The sequence below is a fragment of the Helicoverpa zea genome, chromosome 31 (genome assembly GCF_022581195.2).
Source record: "Helicoverpa zea isolate HzStark_Cry1AcR chromosome 31, ilHelZeax1.1, whole genome shotgun sequence".
Taxonomy (NCBI): Eukaryota; Metazoa; Arthropoda; class Insecta; order Lepidoptera; family Noctuidae; genus Helicoverpa; species Helicoverpa zea.
This window is the reverse complement of record NC_061482.1, coordinates 8,583,863-8,603,171: the sequence shown is the minus strand read 5'-3', so window position 1 is coordinate 8,603,171 and position 19,309 is coordinate 8,583,863. Positions and strand designations below refer to the sequence as shown.

The window sequence follows — 19,309 nt, the reverse complement described above, 5'->3', positions numbered from 1 at the left end:
AAATTGTAAGCACATATCGAATAAAAACTTGTCAATCGGGTATATGTCTCCGACACCACAAAACTGTGGAGGTTAAGACCTGACCTGACGATGGAGACGACAGTGAGACGAGGGAACTCCTCAACGGTATCTATTTACTACCTCGTGTTTGAGCTTGTTTTATTCGTCTTGATAAGATTTTTCCATTGCCATTAAGGATATTAATTGCATGACGCTACTCGAACTTAGGACTGATTGTGGTAGATAGAGACTGAAAAGCAAGAGAAACAACAATTACCTTTAAACGTCTATTTCTGTTTTTTTTTTTTTTTTTTATCCTGTTAACAGTGAAACCACTATCTATCTGATATATATATATCTCTATCTATCAAGAAAAGAGGTTGTTAGGTTTGTGGCTGGTTAAAATGGCTTGCTAACAATGGCTGGCTAACATTAGAACTGGTTTTTCTCGGGACCTCTGGGACCGATTTCAAAAATATTTGGATTCCGTCTTAAGAGTGAAGTAAAAAACCTATTTTAATCATTCCCACTACTGGGCAAATGGCTTGGGCTTCATAAACTGACTGTTCAAGTTGGACATTAGAACCGGGTTTTCTCGGTGTTAAAATAAGTTTGTATGTGTAACAAAATAAGTTCCTATGCGTTAAGTATCTGTGGTTCCTAGGTTAGTGGCGCCATCTACGTGTGTCTCATTCTCTATGTGAATTAAAAAAAAATAAAGTTAGTCTATTGCGGAAAACAAACGTGTTTTAATAGGTTATGGGCAAATATCCATAATTTTTCGGTTTTTTACTGAGTTTTAGTATAAAACAGTCGAAAGTAGTTGTTTTTCGTGGAAATATGGCTGTGAACTATATTCAAAGCATTCCAAAATTGAAGGGACGAGAAAATTACGATGAGTGGTGTTTTGCCGTCGAAAATCTGTTGGTGCTGGACAATCTCGTGAATTACATCAAAACGGAGCCAGATGCCGGTTTCGAGAAAAAAACATCAGATGACGCAAAAGCCAAGGCGAAGTTAGTGCTAACAATTGACCCGGGATTGTACGTGCATATTAAAGAAACAAAAACATCTTTGGAGTTATGGACGAAACTGAGGGCTATGTTTGATGACTCAGGTTTTTCCCGTAAAATAACCCTAATAAGACATTTAATCTCGTTACGACTAGATAATTGCGAGTCAATGACTTCATACGTAACGCAATTGGTCGAAACTGCTCAAAGATTAAAAGGCACAGGATTTACAATCACAGAAGAGTGGGTCGGATCTTTGTTATTAGCCGGTTTGCCTGAAAGATTCTCGCCCATGATTATGGCTATAGAGCATTCTGGTATGCAGATAACAACAGATGCAATAAAATCGAAATTGATTGATATGGAGGTTTCTAAGAATGATGTGGATAACACCGGCGCCGCATTCGCTGCAAACAAAAAGCATCATTACAAGCAGAAAAATGGCGGGAATTCGTCATCGACAAACTCTAAAGTGACAGTGACAGGTGACAAGACCATTACTTGCTATAAGTGCAAACAAACGGGTCATTACAGAAACCAGTGTCCATTATTACAAAAACAGAAACAATCAAATGCATTTAGTGTTGTATTTTTGAATGGAAAATATAGTTCAAACGAATGGTACGTGGACAGCGGCGCTAGTGCTCATATGACGGTCAACAAAGAGTGGATAAAGAATGCGAATTTTACACCGTATTTATCTGAGATAACTGTTGCTAATAATATGAAAGTGCCAGTATTATGTTCGGGAGACGTACAGATAACAACAAATTATAACTACGACATCATGGTTAAAGATGTGTTATGCGTGCCAAGCTTAACAACGAACCTCTTATCAGTGAGTGAGTTAATCAAAAACGGAAACAAAGTTGTTTTTGAAGAAAATAAATGCTATATTCGCAACAATAAGAATGTATTGGTGGCTACAGCAATGTCAACAAATGGTGTGTACAAGCTAGACATTACAATAGCAGATTGTATGCTGGCAGCAGTGGCTGCACCAGCTGTTGCAAGTGCAGAGCTCTGGCACAGGCGGTTAGCACATATTAACAGCACTGATTTAAATAAAATGAAGCACGGTATTGTGGATGGATTGTCTTACCCGGATACTAGTGATATGACAATGTCTAAATGTGTGACCTGTTGCGAAGGTAAACAGAAAAGGCTACCATTTACTCATGTTGGACAAATAAGCACAGAAACCCTACAGATAATACATGCTGACGTATGTGGTCCAATGGAAACAAAATCCATAGGTGGTGCTCAATATTTTGTCTTATTCATAGATGATCACAGTCGTATGACTTTCATATACTTCCACAAGCATAAGAATGAAGTTTTCAAGATATTCAGGGACTTTAAAGCAATGGTTGAGAATCAACAGAAAAAGAAGATAAAGACATTGCGTACTGATAATGGTGGTGAGTTTTGTAGTGGTGAGATGGAGAATTACTTACTGAAAGAAGGTATCATCCACCAAAAGACAAACGCGTACACGCCAGAACAAAATGGGGTCTGTGAACGGGCCAACCGAACCATTGTAGAGAAAGCACGATGTTTACTATTTGATGCCAATTTAGAAAAGAAGTTTTGGGCTGAAGCGGCTCATACAGCGGTATATTTAAAAAATAGATCTGTAACTTCAAGTTTAGGAAATAAAACACCCTATGAAGCGTGGTATAATAAGAAACCAGATCTCAGTCATATACGTCTGTTTGGGAGCCCTGTAATGGTACACGTTCCCAAGGAAAGAAGATTGAAATGGGACAAGAAGGCTACCATGCACATTTTAGTAGGTTTTTCAGAGACAGTAAAGGGATATCGTGTATATGATCCAATTAAAAATATTGTAACTATAAAGAGAGATATTATAGTAATGGAAGAAAAAACAGTATCACCGGAAATTGTTAAGGATGACTTAGGAGAATGGATTCAGGATGTTGTTGAAGAGCAGGAATCTCCGGCAACAAATGAAGATGGCAGAGATTCAGTAGGGGAGTCTTCAGTGAATGAATCTCTCCATGACTCAGATTCAGATACATCCATGTACACTGATCCATCTAGTGTTAACAATGATGATACAACCACCACAAGCACGGAGGCAGATATCTCAACAAATGAGTTACAACCAGTTCCAGAATCAGAACAAAGTAAGAGAACTCGAAGACCTCCAGAACGTTATGGGTTTGGTAATATCTGTATTTCTAATTCTAGCCCAGATGTTGAACAAGTAGACTTCTCAGAAGCAATGAATGGACCAGAGGCTGAGCAGTGGAGAGAGGCCATGCGGGAGGAGCTACAGTCGTTCAAGGACAACAATGCGTGGGAAATTGTTGATATGCCAAGCAGTGGATCAATAGTGCAAAACAAGTGGGTGCTAAATAAAAAACTAGATGTGAGTGATAAAGTGCGGTATCGTGCCAGACTCGTGGCTAAAGGTTTTACCCAACGGCGTGGTATAGATTATGAGAACACTTTTTCCCCTGTTGTAAAACATTCCACATTGAGACTGTTATTTGCTTTGAGTGTACAGTGGGATATGGATATATCACATCTAGATGTCACAACAGCTTTCTTAAATGGTCATTTGAAAGAAAATATTTACATGTGTATTCCAGAAGGTTTTGTAAATAAGCAGGTTGGAAAGGTATTGAAATTAAAAAGAGCCATATATGGGCTGAAACAATCCTCTTTAATATGGTATGAGAAGGTGAAAGATTGTTTGTTAAATTTTGGTTTTAAAATAAGTAAATTTGAACCATGCTTGTTTACATATTTTTATGGGAATGTTAAAGTTATTGTTGCTGTATATGTTGATGATTTTTTGATTTTTTCTAATAGTGTGTCAGAAACTGATAAATTAAAAAAGGTATTAAGTTCTGAATTTAAGCTGAAAGATTTAGGTCCTGTCAGACGCTATTTAGGTATGAGAATTCATGTGAACAAAGAATGTAAAACTATAACTGTAGATCAACAGGAATATATAGAACAATTGTTGTTAAAATTTAATATGTCAAATTGTAAAACTGTAGATACACCCATAGAGAGTAAGTTAAACATAGAAAAGGCTGAAAATATTGTAGCAAACATTCCATATCAAAAGCTTATTGGAAGCCTTATGTACCTGGCAGTTTTAACTAGACCAGACTTGTCATATTCTCTTAGTTACCTCAGCCAGTTCAATAACTGCTATAATGAGACTCATTTCAATTATGCAAAACGAATATTGAAATATTTACAAAAAACAAAACATTATTGTCTAATGTATCATAAGGATAATGTAGAGCTGACTGGTTTTGTTGATGCAGACTGGGCTAGTGATAGTCTAGATCGTAAATCTTATACTGGATTTTGTTTTGTAATGAGTGGCTCTGTAATTTCCTGGCAAAGTAAAAAACAAAAGACTGTCTCCTTGTCCAGTACTGAGGCAGAATATGTTGCCCTTTCAGAGGCGTCTAGAGAAGCTGTATACTTAGGTAATCTTATGTATGAGCTTACTGGTCAAAAATGTGTAATTAAATTGAAGTGTGATAATCAAAGTGCATTAAAATTAGCAACAAGTCATCAGTCACATACTCGATCTAAACATATTGATGTTCGTTTCCATTATGTTAGAGATGCAGTTGAAAATAAATTAATTAATATTGAATATATTTCTACTCAAGAAATGCCTGCTGACTTGTTAACAAAGGGTCTCATGTCAACTAAACATTATAAGTTCATGCACATGCTGGGAATTAAAGCTAAATAAAAAAACTTTGTAATCTGTTTAGAATTACATTTATTTTGTTAAGTAGGGGTGTTAAAATAAGTTTGTATGTGTAACAAAATAAGTTCCTATGCGTTAAGTATCTGTGGTTCCTAGGTTAGTGGCGCCATCTACGTGTGTCTCATTCTCTATGTGAATTAAAAAAAAATAAAGTTAGTCTATTGCGGAAAACAAACGTGTTTTAATACTCGGGACCTCTGGGACCGATTTCAAAAATATTTGGATTCCGTCTTAAGAGTGAAGTAAAGAACCTATTCTAACCATTCCCACTACTGGGCAAATGGCTTGGGCTTTATAAAGTGACTGTTCAAGTTTAACATTTGAACCAGTTTTTCTCGGGACTTCTGGGACCGATTTCCAAAATATTTGGATTTCGTGATAACAGTGAAGTAAAGAACCTATTCTAACCATTCCCACTACTGGGCAAATGGCTTGGGCTTTATAAAGTGACTGTTCAAGTTTAACATTTGAACCGGTTTTTCTCGGGACCTCTGGGACCGATTTCAAAAAATTTGGATTCCGTCTTAAGAGTGAAGTAAAGAACCTATTCTAACCATTCCCACTACTGGGCAAATGGCTTGGACTTTATAAAGTGACTGATCAAGTTTAACATTTGAACCGGTTTTTCTCGGGACCTCTGGGACCGATTTCCAAAATATTTGGATTTCGTGACAACAGTGAAGTAAAGAACCTATTCTAACCATTCCCACTACTGGGCAAATGGCTTGGGCTTTATAAAGTGACTGTTCAAGTTTAACATTTGAACCGGTTTTTCTCGGGACCTCTGGGACCGATTTCAAAAATATTTGGATTTCGTGTTAACAGTGCAGTAAAGAACGAATTTCCACCACTTTCACTACTGGGCAAATGGCTCAGGCTTTGTTAAGTGACTATCTATGGAGACCATTTGAACCGGTTTTTCTCGGGACCTCTGGGACCGATTTCAAAAATATTTGGATTTCGTGTTCAGAGTGCACTATGGAACCAGCTGAAACTACTCCCACTGCTGGGCAAACTTTGAGCCCACACCCTGGCATTGTCCTTTTTTGAAAATCTGCTCTTATGAAATGTTGAACCGGTTGTATGGAATTGTGCAGTGATCGATGTAATACCTATACAAATTAGTTCATAAAATCGTAGTCAAAGATCGATTTTGCTTTACCAGGTCATCCAGGGAAAGTCACAAATGAAAATGTTCTGGCAAAGGCGTCGCATGCAAGTGATCGAGTCCGGGTAGAGGAAATAAATAGAATAAAGAACCAACCATGGTTAGTGAACAAATAGTTGGTTGTTTCATCGGTGCTGTATACCTGTTGTAAGAGAAATCTCCATGGCCCGCTGCCGATGGCCCAGCACCTTGAATTGCGGCAAAGACACTTCGCTCGACACGCCCACTGAGTTGGGCCCCTCATTCCACTTGTATCGGATGTCCCGCATGGTGTAGCCAACTGTACCATGCAGAGATATGGAACGATAAAATAAGCACCCATTGCACTGGGGTTTCAAAATATTTGTACAAAGTGGATGAATTTAAGGCTATTTCTACCGAGGGTGAGGAAACGATGTGTTACAATAGGTAACTGCTCGCCAGATACCTGTAACTGCGATCGTAGTGCAAATTCGTAAGCGTTTTATAAACATTACGTCATATTTATCTACCGAACATGAAAGCACTCATGAGTCTGCAACTCAATAAAATAGTTAATTACTCATATCAAGAAAGTACATTATTTAATTTAGTACATTAGAACACACCCCAAGTAGGAGTTAATTTTTGATTATTTAACTATAGATGCAAAATACACTGTTAAATGGGTGTATCACACTCACAACTTTCGATTTCAATATTGCATAATTGACGGTCCATCGGAAAATACTGCAAATCCATCGGACAAGAAGCGGTGATAGTCAGTCTGTGAACAAGTGCGAGCAATTTAGGTAAACTAGGATACATGGCATATTTTAGTGGGAAAAAAGAGACCATTATTGCAACTTCATTTTGACATAATAGGAAGCGACAAACAATTTGGTTAATCTATGTACACATGAAGCACAGATGAAAACACATTGTTTTACTTATTTTCCAAGGTTCAACCTGACATCCCAAATGCATTCTTTCGATTCTTAAGGGAATGATGTGGGATAAGTAAATATGTTATTATGATACTTGCCTTATACTCCTAGTAATAGATCCAGAATGATGAATACGTATGAATTCGTTGCTTGTAGTAGCTATGTGGAAATAAGACTGTTTTTCGTTAACGAAGAAGGTGTCGGGTACCCATATGTTTCTAATAAATTCCGAGCCAACGGACAGGGTCTCCACACCCGTCCTTTTTTTGTAAGCAAGCCTGGGGTCTGTCCAAAATTGTCTGAAGTAGAAATCCAGCGTGAAATCCTGAAACATTTCTATTGTTGTAGAAAATAAAAGCATCACTTGATTGACTTACATTGGCACAACGATAGATGCAATCGGACTCGACTCTGCCGCCTGCTGCAAATGTTACGTTGCGACTTAACGGAATGTTATCGCCGTGAAGCATTCATTGTCTGTGCGAAGTAATGTCAGAGGAATATGCAAGCAAACTTGAACATACTGCCTCCTTCGTAAATATTTTTCATCTTATTTATATTTCTTCGTACATCGGTTTAAATTATCGGAATTTTGTACAAAGAAATTTCAAGCAAGTTCAAAGTGGCGGATATAATAAAGAAACAGATATGAGAATGCGAATACTGACGGTTGTTCAGTCAAGGGTGCTATAAACTTTTATAAGCTTCGAACATTGAACATAATTCATAATGTCAATGCTTATAAAAGTTTAACCGAGGGCTTGTAGCATCAGAATTATTATACTATGTATGTAAAAAAAACGAAATTCACTTCTTAGGACAAAACGTAGTAGATTTGTCATTTTTATATCAGATTGATCAATAATATAATAATAAAATATGTACCTAATACAGCCACTTGCTTGCTTGTTATAATTGCTACAGTTGAATTTCGGATTAAGAAATAGATGTTATTCCCTGATGATTTGGCTTGTTGTTAACTAACAATAAGTTAACTTGTAAATTCTGTATATTGTTATAAGATATGTTAGCATCTAACACACGAGCCAATAGCTTAGGTACTTTGGGGCTAGTCGACCATGTGTGAAAGGTGTCCCATATTAGGTATCATTACATGTTAAGTTATATCTTTCACCGATATGGGACAAAATAAGGTTGGTAAAATCAGTGACGGCAGAGTCAGAGTCACAGAAGCCTCAGAACACAGAAGAAAGGAGACCAGAGATATTTAAAATTCTCACAATTGAAATAACAGTGTTTTTCTCTACCATATTTCTTCCAAACATGAAAAATATATAATTTTATTTTATTATCTTGACAAAAAGATGTAAGAAAAACACTAGGTACATTACAATTATCAAGAATTAAGAAATTACGCTATTAGGAGGTCAATTTCCTGTTTATCAAAACTTGCAAGAATTGAATCAAATCATTTTTTTTTATTATTTTAATTCCGACTTATAGGCCAATACACCTTAAATTAGTTTTTGTGATTTTGGAAGTCGTTGTTTCGAATTATGTTAAAATAATTAAACAAATACCCTTAAGAGGCTGACAACAAATGTATGAAAGAGAGGCCTGACGACGGGACATTCGCAAAACGTTCATAAAAAATGAGTTGAGTAATCAAAAATAAAAAATCAACTAAGTTCATAATAATACATACAGATTTATATATTTTTGTTAGAAGATCATTTTAAGAGGTAAGTTTCCAATTTTTTTGTATAGACAAAACTTTTCGAGAACGTGTTTTGAACATTTTACAGGGTTCTCAGAAATATGTTCAAGATTTATATACATTTTTTTCGCCGCCAAAAACTGTATAGATTTGGCAAAAAAAATATTTGAGGCAAGCCAATTTGGGTGATGTCAGCGCTTTAAATTCTAGCATACCTACCTGTTTTTTTTATGTAAACTCAATCTTGCAAACTACGTTATTTTTGTTGTTTTCTTTTACATATTTTTTTTAAATAGAAGTGTATCTTGTGTACTGTAGACATGAAAGTTTTGATAAACAGGACTGTATTCATGTAGTTTTACAAATATAACTAGAAATCTATAGTAACCGGGTGGGGGTCACGTCCTGAAGTGACTTTAACAGTCCCTTGATTTGGTTTTCACTGGGGTCATACACCCTGATCTTTATCTTACTTCTAGGGTAGGTAGGTAAAGGTATTTGACGGCTTAGCTATCAATTCACCATTTCATAAAATTGCAAATTGCTGTACTGAAATGGTGTATAATTCAGCCAATTCCATTCAGCAAATACTAGATAGAAGGAATCTTGTTCCACAAGTTTACAGTTTTCGTGTAAATCCCAGAAATCTTCTCAGCTCTGATGTAATGCCCTCCTTAGAGAATACCTAAGGTATAGAACAGTGTTCCAGATTATCTTTTTAGACCAGAAATTAATGGACGACAGCATAAACAAATAAAAACAAACATATTAACACTACTTGAAGTTAATGATGCACATCCCTGATATGATCAAGAGATCAGTCTCAGTAACAAATTGTATTAACCCACAATCACAACAAACACCTAATCAAGAATGTAATAAAAAGCTTAGAGAAACAACAATGGAGCAAACTTTAGGAGTGGCTTGCTTGGAGGGATGCTTAATGGCAAGGTACATTTTAGTATGTATTTTTGAAGACGCACCCACAGAGGCACACCACTATACCATGCACCGAAACGCACTGGTTGTACGTGTTGTTTATAGTCATTAAAGTATTTCATTAATAGTTGAAATAGAACATCAGTTCCTAAATGCACCTTATTTTCTGGAAGGCAATATGTGAGGTATGAAGTAGTGTTGACACTACTTAGTGTACCAATATGTAAAATTAACTATTTCGTGACGGTCGCACATTAATTCATGAAATAGTCACGTTTCATGATGGAGCCAATTCAATTTGATCATATCATAGTACCGAGGACATTGGACCATTTTGCCATTCCTTGTCCAGCAACGGGCGGTTCTAGGCTGCCACTACGACGACGGAGTAATCACCTTCTTACTGAGTGTCACTTATTAACTACAGATACAATTGGACATTTCATTCAATAGTTGTATGCCCATAATATTTGTACCGCTATAATAATATTATTAATAGTTTGTAGGCACTGTGAATAAATTAAATGGGACTGGGTTATTAAAATGCAAGGTAATCCCATTTTCTCATCACACATGTAAACGCCCACTGTCTAGCCATCAACTATGCTAGCATTTGAAGCCATTTAATAATGAAAATATAAGGGTGCGTCCACATCTGGCGAATGCGCCGCGAATGCGCAGCACGCGAGCCGATCGCGAGCTGTCCGCGAGCTGCGCGCGTGCAGTCACTGCAATAGTTCGGTGCGCCTCTTTAGCGCAACTCACGCAAGGCTCGTATAGAGCGCGCGATCTGCGCGCAATCAGTTCTCGCCCTTACAGTTCCGTATATTGGCTCAGTACTATCGAAGATGGCAGACGTCGCGCGCCGCCTGCGCGCCGCTCGCGTGCGGCGCTTAGGTCGCGCGCGAGCTGCGCGCGTGCGGCGCAGAAGCGGCGCACGAACAAAAATGCACGCGCGCAGCTCGCGGACAGCTCGCGATCGGCTCGCGTGCTGCGCATTCGCGGCGCATTCGCCAGATGTGGACGCACCCTTAGGCGACGCCACACATTTTGCCTTAAAAAATATAGGTAGTATTTCTTGGAACGCTGGGATCTCGGACTAAAAGTGAGAGGTGTGCCGCCTTCCGGGTGGTCAGCTCCATTACGCCGGCATGCTCGCAGCCTCGTGTCTGGGGCTGCTCGGTCGCGGCGGCGCGGTGGCCGGAGCGACCGAGACAAGCGTGAGCTGACAGTGGCGAGTACCATGAGCACTTCGGAGACGGAGCTGATAGAGAGCACATACATGGTGACGCCCACCTCCACTGGCGGACCTGCAATCAAGCCCAATCGTGAGTGGCGCGCGCGCGCCTCGCGCCGTGAAAACCAAACCAGGGGACGGTACGTGACGCCCTGAGACCCTAGATCGAACTTGAACCGCACACTTAATGAGATCATTTAATAATGAAAATCCTTAGTTCGACCGAGAGTACTAATCTAAACGCAGTTGTCATTTTTCGTTCTGAAAATGACAATCTATATAAAAGTAGGTTTGCAGCATTAAATACCATTTTCACTTCAGATAAGGAGCTGATGGATAGCACGTACATGGTGACTCCCACATCCACTGGCGGTCCTGAAATAGTACATTAGTTACATTACCAGAAGCTATCCTGTTAAAATAATTCCATTCGCCCTTTATTGTTAGTTAAACATACTAATGCATCCTAACGCTAGCGTAGACAAATATATGTTCATTAATTCTAGGCAATGTGTGTCAAATTAAATCCGTTTAGCTCCTACGTTACTATAGAATGCCTTGATCGCTGATTTAACTTTTTTCTGAGTGTCAAGTGCGAGTTTTGCAAGACTTGCTTATGCTCGGCTGAATTAAAGAGTTGTATGGTTTTGCCGGATATTAAATAACGTTTAATATCTCGTGAGAGACAGCGTTTACAATAACGATCAAAAGCAGATGACAGTTTCAGTAAATAAACAGTTCTTTCTAAAAGTAAAAGCTACGTGATTAATGATTATATACGTATCGACAACGTTTAACTTGCAAACTCGCATAAGACCCTCTGCTCATAATCACCTGTGAATTATGATAAGACATGTAATATTTAATATTACACGTTCAAGAATCTCAAAATTATTTTATAAACTCAAAAATCGGGATCGTTACTATAGTCGGTACTATCGAAATGTTAAATAGAAGTTACAAATTCAAATCTACATCTAAAGAACATTGTATTCGGATGCGAAGCATAGTCAACTAAGTATTACCGTTAAAATACTATATGCAAGCTAGATCCTATAAAAGTATGTCATCTATTCACAAGGTAAACGCATTGATAGGCACGCTTGCAATAATAATGATCTCAGAAACATGTTTCGGATTCTATTGTGACTAATATCAGCTCGTATGTGTATCTATTCTTATCCTGTATTATATCTTCATATCCTGTATTTATTGCTATTTACAATCATGACAGAATTTAGGGTAAAAATTTTCGTCAGAGGACCGGGCAAAACAATAGATCATGAGATGCCTGACCTTACACTGTAAGCCTTACAGGTACCTATCAGCCTCGTGCTCTCGTGATGCAGCCGACCACATGAAGGAGGTGCAACGGCTGGGGACAGCTCCTCCACCTCAACAGGCCTATGCTACAAGTGGTGAGGAGGACTACTATGTAGGTGGTATACGACCCTGCCAAAGATCCCAGATCACAGACCATCATCTAGTGGCAAATCATAGGTCTGCGAACCTATGATTTGCCACTAGACAGTCACGCCTTGTCTCAGGCTCTGACATTTCAGCGTTAGTTGGTCGTGTAAGTGCTATCAATGAGATGGACATAGACGAGCTACAGCATCAATTCCGCTTATTAACCCGCATTGTTGGAATGGACTGGATAGTGATAAGACCTGTGGTCGCTCAGGCCTGCCTTTTTAGATACTATTCCTTCTATTGGTCTCTTAATGCTATCTGTCTATCAAGTCCAACAAGCCAAAGCTTTTAATAATAATATTCAGTTGTTGGGCCAAATATCAGATCAACTTAAATTATTAACCCATCAACAAAAACGAAAAATGACTATGGGTAAAGAATTGCCATCACGACCATCACGACGCAATTGAACTCATTCACAAAGAGTGTGGCGGATCCAACATCAATCAGGTCCAAACCATTAGCACAGTTAAATCCAAAACACTGATCAACATACTGAACCAAGGCCATACTCTTCTACTTTACTGTTTGATCACTCGTCCAGATTTCATTACAAAATTCAATGGAGAAACCAATCTGGTCACCAAGGTGAGTCTGTTAAGAACCACCATTGGCAACATTCCAGACAAAATGGATCAGTGGATCCACGTTTACCTATTAAGAATATAATTTTATGCTATTAATCACTCCTAACTGGTAGGTATACTAATCGCCGTAAGCGTGACAGGAATCTGTCTTTTTCTATATTATTATACTAACGACCCGCCCCGGCTTCGCACGGATGCAATGTTATTTAATGGATGTTATTATAGATATACATCTTCCTCCTCAATCGTTCTATCTATTTAAAAAACCGCATGAAAGTTGGTTGCGTAGTTTTGAAGATTTAAGCGTAAAAAGGTACAGAAAAAGCGACTTTGTTTTGTACCATGTGGTGATGTAGTGTAAAAAAAGAGTTGTCAAAAAAAACGTAGGACATTCAAAAAATCAAACCGCCAGCTATGCTAGTGGAAAATTGAATGTAGGTACACCGAAAATAAATCCAATTATACAAACCTCCATAGTTCGGCCTCACTCTTTTGTCGTAGCTTACACTTAGCGAATCCAAAATGGCTGAGATATTGACGTCACCAAACATCCCCCCTCCTCCCGCTCCCCTGAAACGCAAATATCAATTGAACGGCATATTCTTAATAGTTATATTAACAAAATATTTATAGACCGTTGAGACACATTTTGTGATTTACAATTAGCACAATAGAAAAAAATATAATTTATTTTGTAATGTTTTATTTATTTCACTCGATGTTGTATAGATAATTGTGTATAGTCAAGTACATGTATCATATGACGATGATCATCTTTATAAGGGTGGTTTTTATAGTAATGAATATAGATACCTTTACAAAAAGGAAAGAATAGTATGGGCCCTGGGCTATCTGTGGTAAGTATATCATATGGTTCTTTAATTACTGTTTTGTAATTGTGTGTACTTCAAAACCTAAAAAATGCAGTTTTGTTCCTGAACTTTAAAATTTTGTGTGATATTAAGTTCGGTTGAGTTATCATTTAGAGACCAATGATGATTAGAACAAAAAAGTTGTAGCACTTTGAAGCTAGCTGCCGACTGCATAACTGCTTGCCGTACGTGCCGCGACTGCGTGAAATCGGCCGCATCTGCACTATTGGTTTGTATGTATGTATTTACATAAAACCGTTTTGGATCGAAGCGGCAGCACCACATGCATTCGCCCTCAGATATCAACCAATTTCATACAAACGCTGCAAGTGCTGTCGGCAGTTGCAGTCAGCAGCTAGCATTCAAAACGCACCTAAGACTCGCTCGGAAACTTGTTAAAAATCTTCTGCTAGTAGCCATTCATAAATTATATCTCTATGTTACTAGTATGTCTTTTATAAAACATGTCCAGTTGTCCACTAGGTGTGGGCTGCCTACCTATGATGAAATACGTCCACGCCTGACACCACTAGTTAAGCTGTGGCATACCTACCACCGCAAATTGTGCCGCTTTGACGGTTTTTCAAATCTTTTCATCCTAACAACTTTCGCATGTTGTGCTTACCTATTAAAAATTATGACGCGATACTATTTTTAGCCAGGTTTTATTGTATTTGTTATTTAGTGTAAACAAATATTGGACAAACTTAGGTAAGTGTACACGTAGAATCACTAACATATTGTAGTGTATTTTAATGTCCCATTGCAAGGCATAAGTTATCTTCGCATCCCAAAAGGGAATGAGCGCTAATCACCGCGCTTGTTAAGGCTGGAAACAGTGCTCGGCCGGTCCGTGCTGACCGCACGTCCCGACCGAATCACATAGAAAATCACGCGCGTACCGTCAGCGTAGCTGTGTGCGCGTTTATAGACTTGCACAAATATAGCTACGTCGGTCGAGCACTGCTTCCAGCCTTAAGGCGGATTTCAAATCCGAATTTGCTCAAATATTTTTTTTCCTTCACATTTACCCAGTCAAAGTTATCCAAGATGTGTTTAGAAAGTACCTATGACTTCGGAAAACTACATTGAAACTTGCCTGGTACTTGCCCCAAATTGAAGCATCTATTATTGAAATTATTTAAAAGTATCACCATAACAGTTAAAAGAGGCATTTATAATTTAATCGAAATCGATTACTTCAGTATCGCATGTGGACACCCCAACGTCCAACGTCATAATACACACCTTAAATTATGTATACAGTTAGAGATATTAGTAAATGAACAAGGTGCACTCTGTTAACGACACATTGATAAAGTCAAATGAAATGACTTTGAGGTCTACCTCATGTTAATTACGCTTGGATAGATTTAAACTGCCGTATGTTGGTGCAATTAAAAGAAAATCTTTTTATAAAAACCGTTTTAGCTCCAACGGGCTTCACGGTTTATGATACGATTCATATGAAAAGAGAAATTCCTGAAACGTTTTCATAAAATTATGAAAACTCTCTGTGATAAGCCTGTGCTGTGTTTGCATTACTGCATCAACAGAAGTCATGTAAATAAAAATAGTACGTACATACCTGTTTTAAATGCTCATTTTACTGTACTTGTGCTAGAGCAATTCTCTTTTACGTATTTTATCTATTTTTAAGCGAAACAGAGACCTGGATTCAGATATGAGTAGGTACCTACATACTTTAGAATTTTCTAGAAAGAATTTTATGTACGGACTTATATTTAATGCATGAGGTAATAAATACCAGTATTTATATAAGCATTTACTAAGTGGCTTTGTAATATTCTTAATTTTTATGCAGCTAACGCATGCAACTTGCTTATTTATTTTATTATAATCGATGGGATCCAAAATTTAAGGCGCCCACACAAAACTGCGATGCGATGCGAATTCCCAAAAACTTGCGATGCGATGCGATGCTATTTTGTTCGGCAGCCCGTTTGGCACAGCAACCATACTTTCAAGTGTAGTCAGTGGTATTATAGTAAGTTCAACTCAGTCGTGCGCGCGGCCCTATGTGTGGGTAACCCTTGTACATATACAGTGACTTTGTGTGCGTGACAAGAGGTACAGTCGGGTACAAATACAGTTATTTAGGGGTTGTATACGGCTGTTTAAAGTACAGTTATTACGTAATTAAGTTTATTTATTTATAATGATTCTGTATCGCTACTTGAAAAATCAAATGATGAATTTTCGGATTCGCTACTTTCACCAATGTTAATTATAAATTCTGACTCCATGTCAAAATGGCTATAGTATTCTTCTTTTTTCTTTTGTACATGTCGACAAGTATTACCCAACATCCCTTCATCAATTTGACTTAAACGTTCATTTATGAGTTTCATTATTTCCGTCTTATTTTGGTCGACATTATGCGAAGCAATATAATTTTTTAAAATTCCCCACACATTTTGTTTCCATTATTATACTAAATTATAGGTCTTTTACATTCTTAGTCCACACATTTATTTATTGTCCGCGTACCCCGAGCTAGAAAATATGTAAGGAGTATTTAATTCATCTTAGATATTTCACTTCATTTATTTCTTAGATACTGTCAATGTCAATTTGAAAAGCCGTATGAGAAAATAATGATAAACTGTAAAATGTAATAATAAAAAGCTTTGAATGTTGTTTCATTTTTTTGAAACGCTACCTGACTCCTTAAAACATTTTCTCCGTGAAGAACTAGACATTTTCGTAAACGACTGTACCCATAACAAAAAGCGATGAGAACACGTCATGCTCGGACGACGTCACTGTCACACGAATGAAAGTTGTATATTTACAAGCCGACGCACACATAGGGCCGCGCGCAAATCTGAGTTGAACTATCTAATACACTGCTGTTATTGTTAAATCATCCTCATCATCATCCTCCGAGCCTTTTTCCCAACTATGTTGGGGTCGGTTTCCAGTCTAACCGGATGTAGCAGAGTACCAGTGCTTTATTGTTAAATAGATAAAAGAAAAAAAAGATTCTGGGTTCATCCATTTATTCTCACTATTGTACTCGAAAGTAGGTATTATGGGTTGGTGGGAATTGAAGAAAATATTTTTTTATTATTTTAGAATGAGCAAATCTTCATTTGAAGAGCTTTTGAATTTATTATAACCATGCCCGATGCCCACCAAAACGATGCACTTTAAGGTATGGGTATGGTTAGGTTGGTGTATGGGTATTAAACGGTTTGCTGAACAAACCGCATAGCAGAAATTCACATGGCAAGTTAATGCTCGAGGGCAGCAATCAGGTAGCAACTCCACATCGCGCTTCGCGTTCGCACCCAGAACGCTCACTTAAGACGCACAAGGCACGAAGCTTACAACGGCAGGGCCGTGCTGGCAACACAGGTCGACGCGACTCGTGGTGACACAAAATAAACTGGCAGGAGGTACAATACTGCGTGCCCGCGCAAGCGACAAAACCAAACTCGCTACACAACGTCGCGTCGCCCGTCCATCGCTTGATGGCCTCGCCCCACCGTCGCCGTCGCCAGTTTATGTGCATTAGTGCAATGCTTTTGTATGTAGACATCGCCCCGCCACCACCCGGTCATTTGTTTCGTGTCCTTAGCTAAAGAAGCTGAATTTTAAAAAGTCCATTCAACATGTTAACATTAAACGCAAATAAATTACTGCATTGAAAGACCTTTCTGTAATTATCCGACACCGCATCAAGGCTCTGTGCTAGTACGTTATTAGTCCATGCTATACAGGGTGTGTCGTTCATAATCACATTAAATCCCATCGCAAATACTTTATGATATTCTATGGCGAATTGTAAAAAAAAAATAACCTAATCCATTCAGTGGTTTCACCACAGGAGTCAGTTCTCGTTTTTGTAATTTACAACATCATGTGTATCTAAAGCAGAGATAAAGTTAGGAGTATCGAATGTTTTGATCAGTTGACAGCTGTCAGTTTTCAAGGGAGACTTTCAGTTCTTTGTAATGACTGACTTTTATATGGTGTTCTAATTTTCGGACATTTTTATTCTATTTACTTTGTTTGAAAAATTCTTTTTTTTACGTATTTTTATTTTTAATTGACATATATGTTAACCAGTATATTAACGCATTTCATTTAATGTGATTGTGAACGACACACCCGATATACTCAACTATAAATATTAGCGGGTGTCTGTGTATATAGTTGCCTCACCGTTGCAGTTTTTATCGAGTCGTTTTATAGAACAAAGGCACAGATAACAGACGCATGGCACTTGTCACCATAGAAAAGATGTGTTGTATTTTATTATAAACTTGCAGATATGAACGTGTGAATATTATTGTTTACTATAAAATGCAAAACTGAATGCATATTAGGGAAATAATGAATAATAAGTGAACGAATTCATTAACCTATCCAAATTTCAGAAAAATCCGTGACCAAAAACGAACATGGAAAACGATATCTCTTGGCTGTCACGGAGCCGAGGAAATAGATTGGCAGCGGGTTTGCCGAGGAATTCTATGCAACTACAGGAGAAGCGGGTCACTGGGTTCTCAGAAACGGGCTCACATTCCTGTAACACCCAGGCAAGTAACACGCAAAAAGTAAAATACGTAACATATGCATTTATCAGTGGCGAGGCGTCCTTATAAGCCGATTCCCATCGGCTTCCCTTTCGAATTGCAAGAAAGAAGCATAGGTATAAGTTATAATATAGGTATAATTAATATTATCATTTAAACCACACAATTTAAATATGTAGGTATAACAATACGCCAACCACCGTAAAAAAATTGTCTATAAATTACTTGAAAGATTTTGCTCCTACTAAACAAGCCGGTAAGCGTCTCGGCTTCCTCCTCCATACAAAACTACGCTTGCGTGACGTCATCCACGCCGCGCCGCGCGATGTTCGCAAAATATGGGCGAGCGGTAAGCCGGCTCACGGAGCGGCTTCCAGCCAATCAAAACTCGCGAGTGAACGAGAAAGAACGCGTCAAGAATAGAGTAGCTATATCTGTCTACGCGCGAGTGACAGCGCTTAGAGCTCTCAAATATGTAAACAAACAAATCAGACAAATTCGCTCTCATTGTTCTTATTTTGTTTTAGATAGGTAATATCATTAACAATTTGTTCGTTGTGTTATTTAATTGAATTTATTAGTGTGTGTATCATTTGGAAATAACATAGGTAGTTCGTGTGTGTATTGTGTTGTGAAAATAGAGAGACCTACGTTGAAATGAGTTATTTTGGTAAGTAGACAGTTTGCATCAGGTTTCTTTTTAGTGTGCCTACTTTAAAAACTTAACTAGGATAGCATTGGTCGCATTAGACTGTTTTCTGACAGATTATTTACTTTAGGAAGAAACTTGTTTTTCAAGGATATGTTTTGAGAATAAAAACGTGTTATAAAACTCGGGCACGTCGCACGGGTGAATTACCTATCAATAAAGATTGTCGTGGTATGGACATGTAATGAGGAGGGATGATACGCATGCAACAAAGTGTGTGCTAAGTATGAATGTAGATGGATGGAGAGGAAGAGGAAGACCTAAGAAAAGATGGATGGATTGCCTGAAAGATGATATGAATAGGAAGGGAGTGAGTGTCAGTATGACGAGTGACAGGGGAAAATGGAAGAAAATGACATATTGCGCCGACCCCAAGTAATATTTGGGAACAGGG

At 38.0% G+C, this 19,309-nt stretch overlaps 1 protein-coding gene across 1 annotated transcript in view; it reads right to left on the bottom strand.

Annotated features, from left to right (window-relative positions):
• The window catches only part of LOC124645029 (gamma-aminobutyric acid receptor subunit beta-like), a 34,101-nt gene that overhangs the window by 4,531 nt on the left and 10,261 nt on the right, over nt 1-19,309 (bottom strand). The window contains exons 2-6 of the mRNA XM_047184767.1: nt 13,239-13,339; nt 11,017-11,084; nt 6,954-7,180; nt 6,613-6,695; nt 6,093-6,230 (exon numbers count right to left, since the gene is read on the bottom strand). Of these exons, the coding sequence (XP_047040723.1) occupies nt 6,093-6,230; nt 6,613-6,695; nt 6,954-7,180; nt 11,017-11,084; nt 13,239-13,339 (617 nt within the window). The remainder of the gene's footprint in view (nt 1-6,092; nt 6,231-6,612; nt 6,696-6,953; nt 7,181-11,016; nt 11,085-13,238; nt 13,340-19,309) is intronic.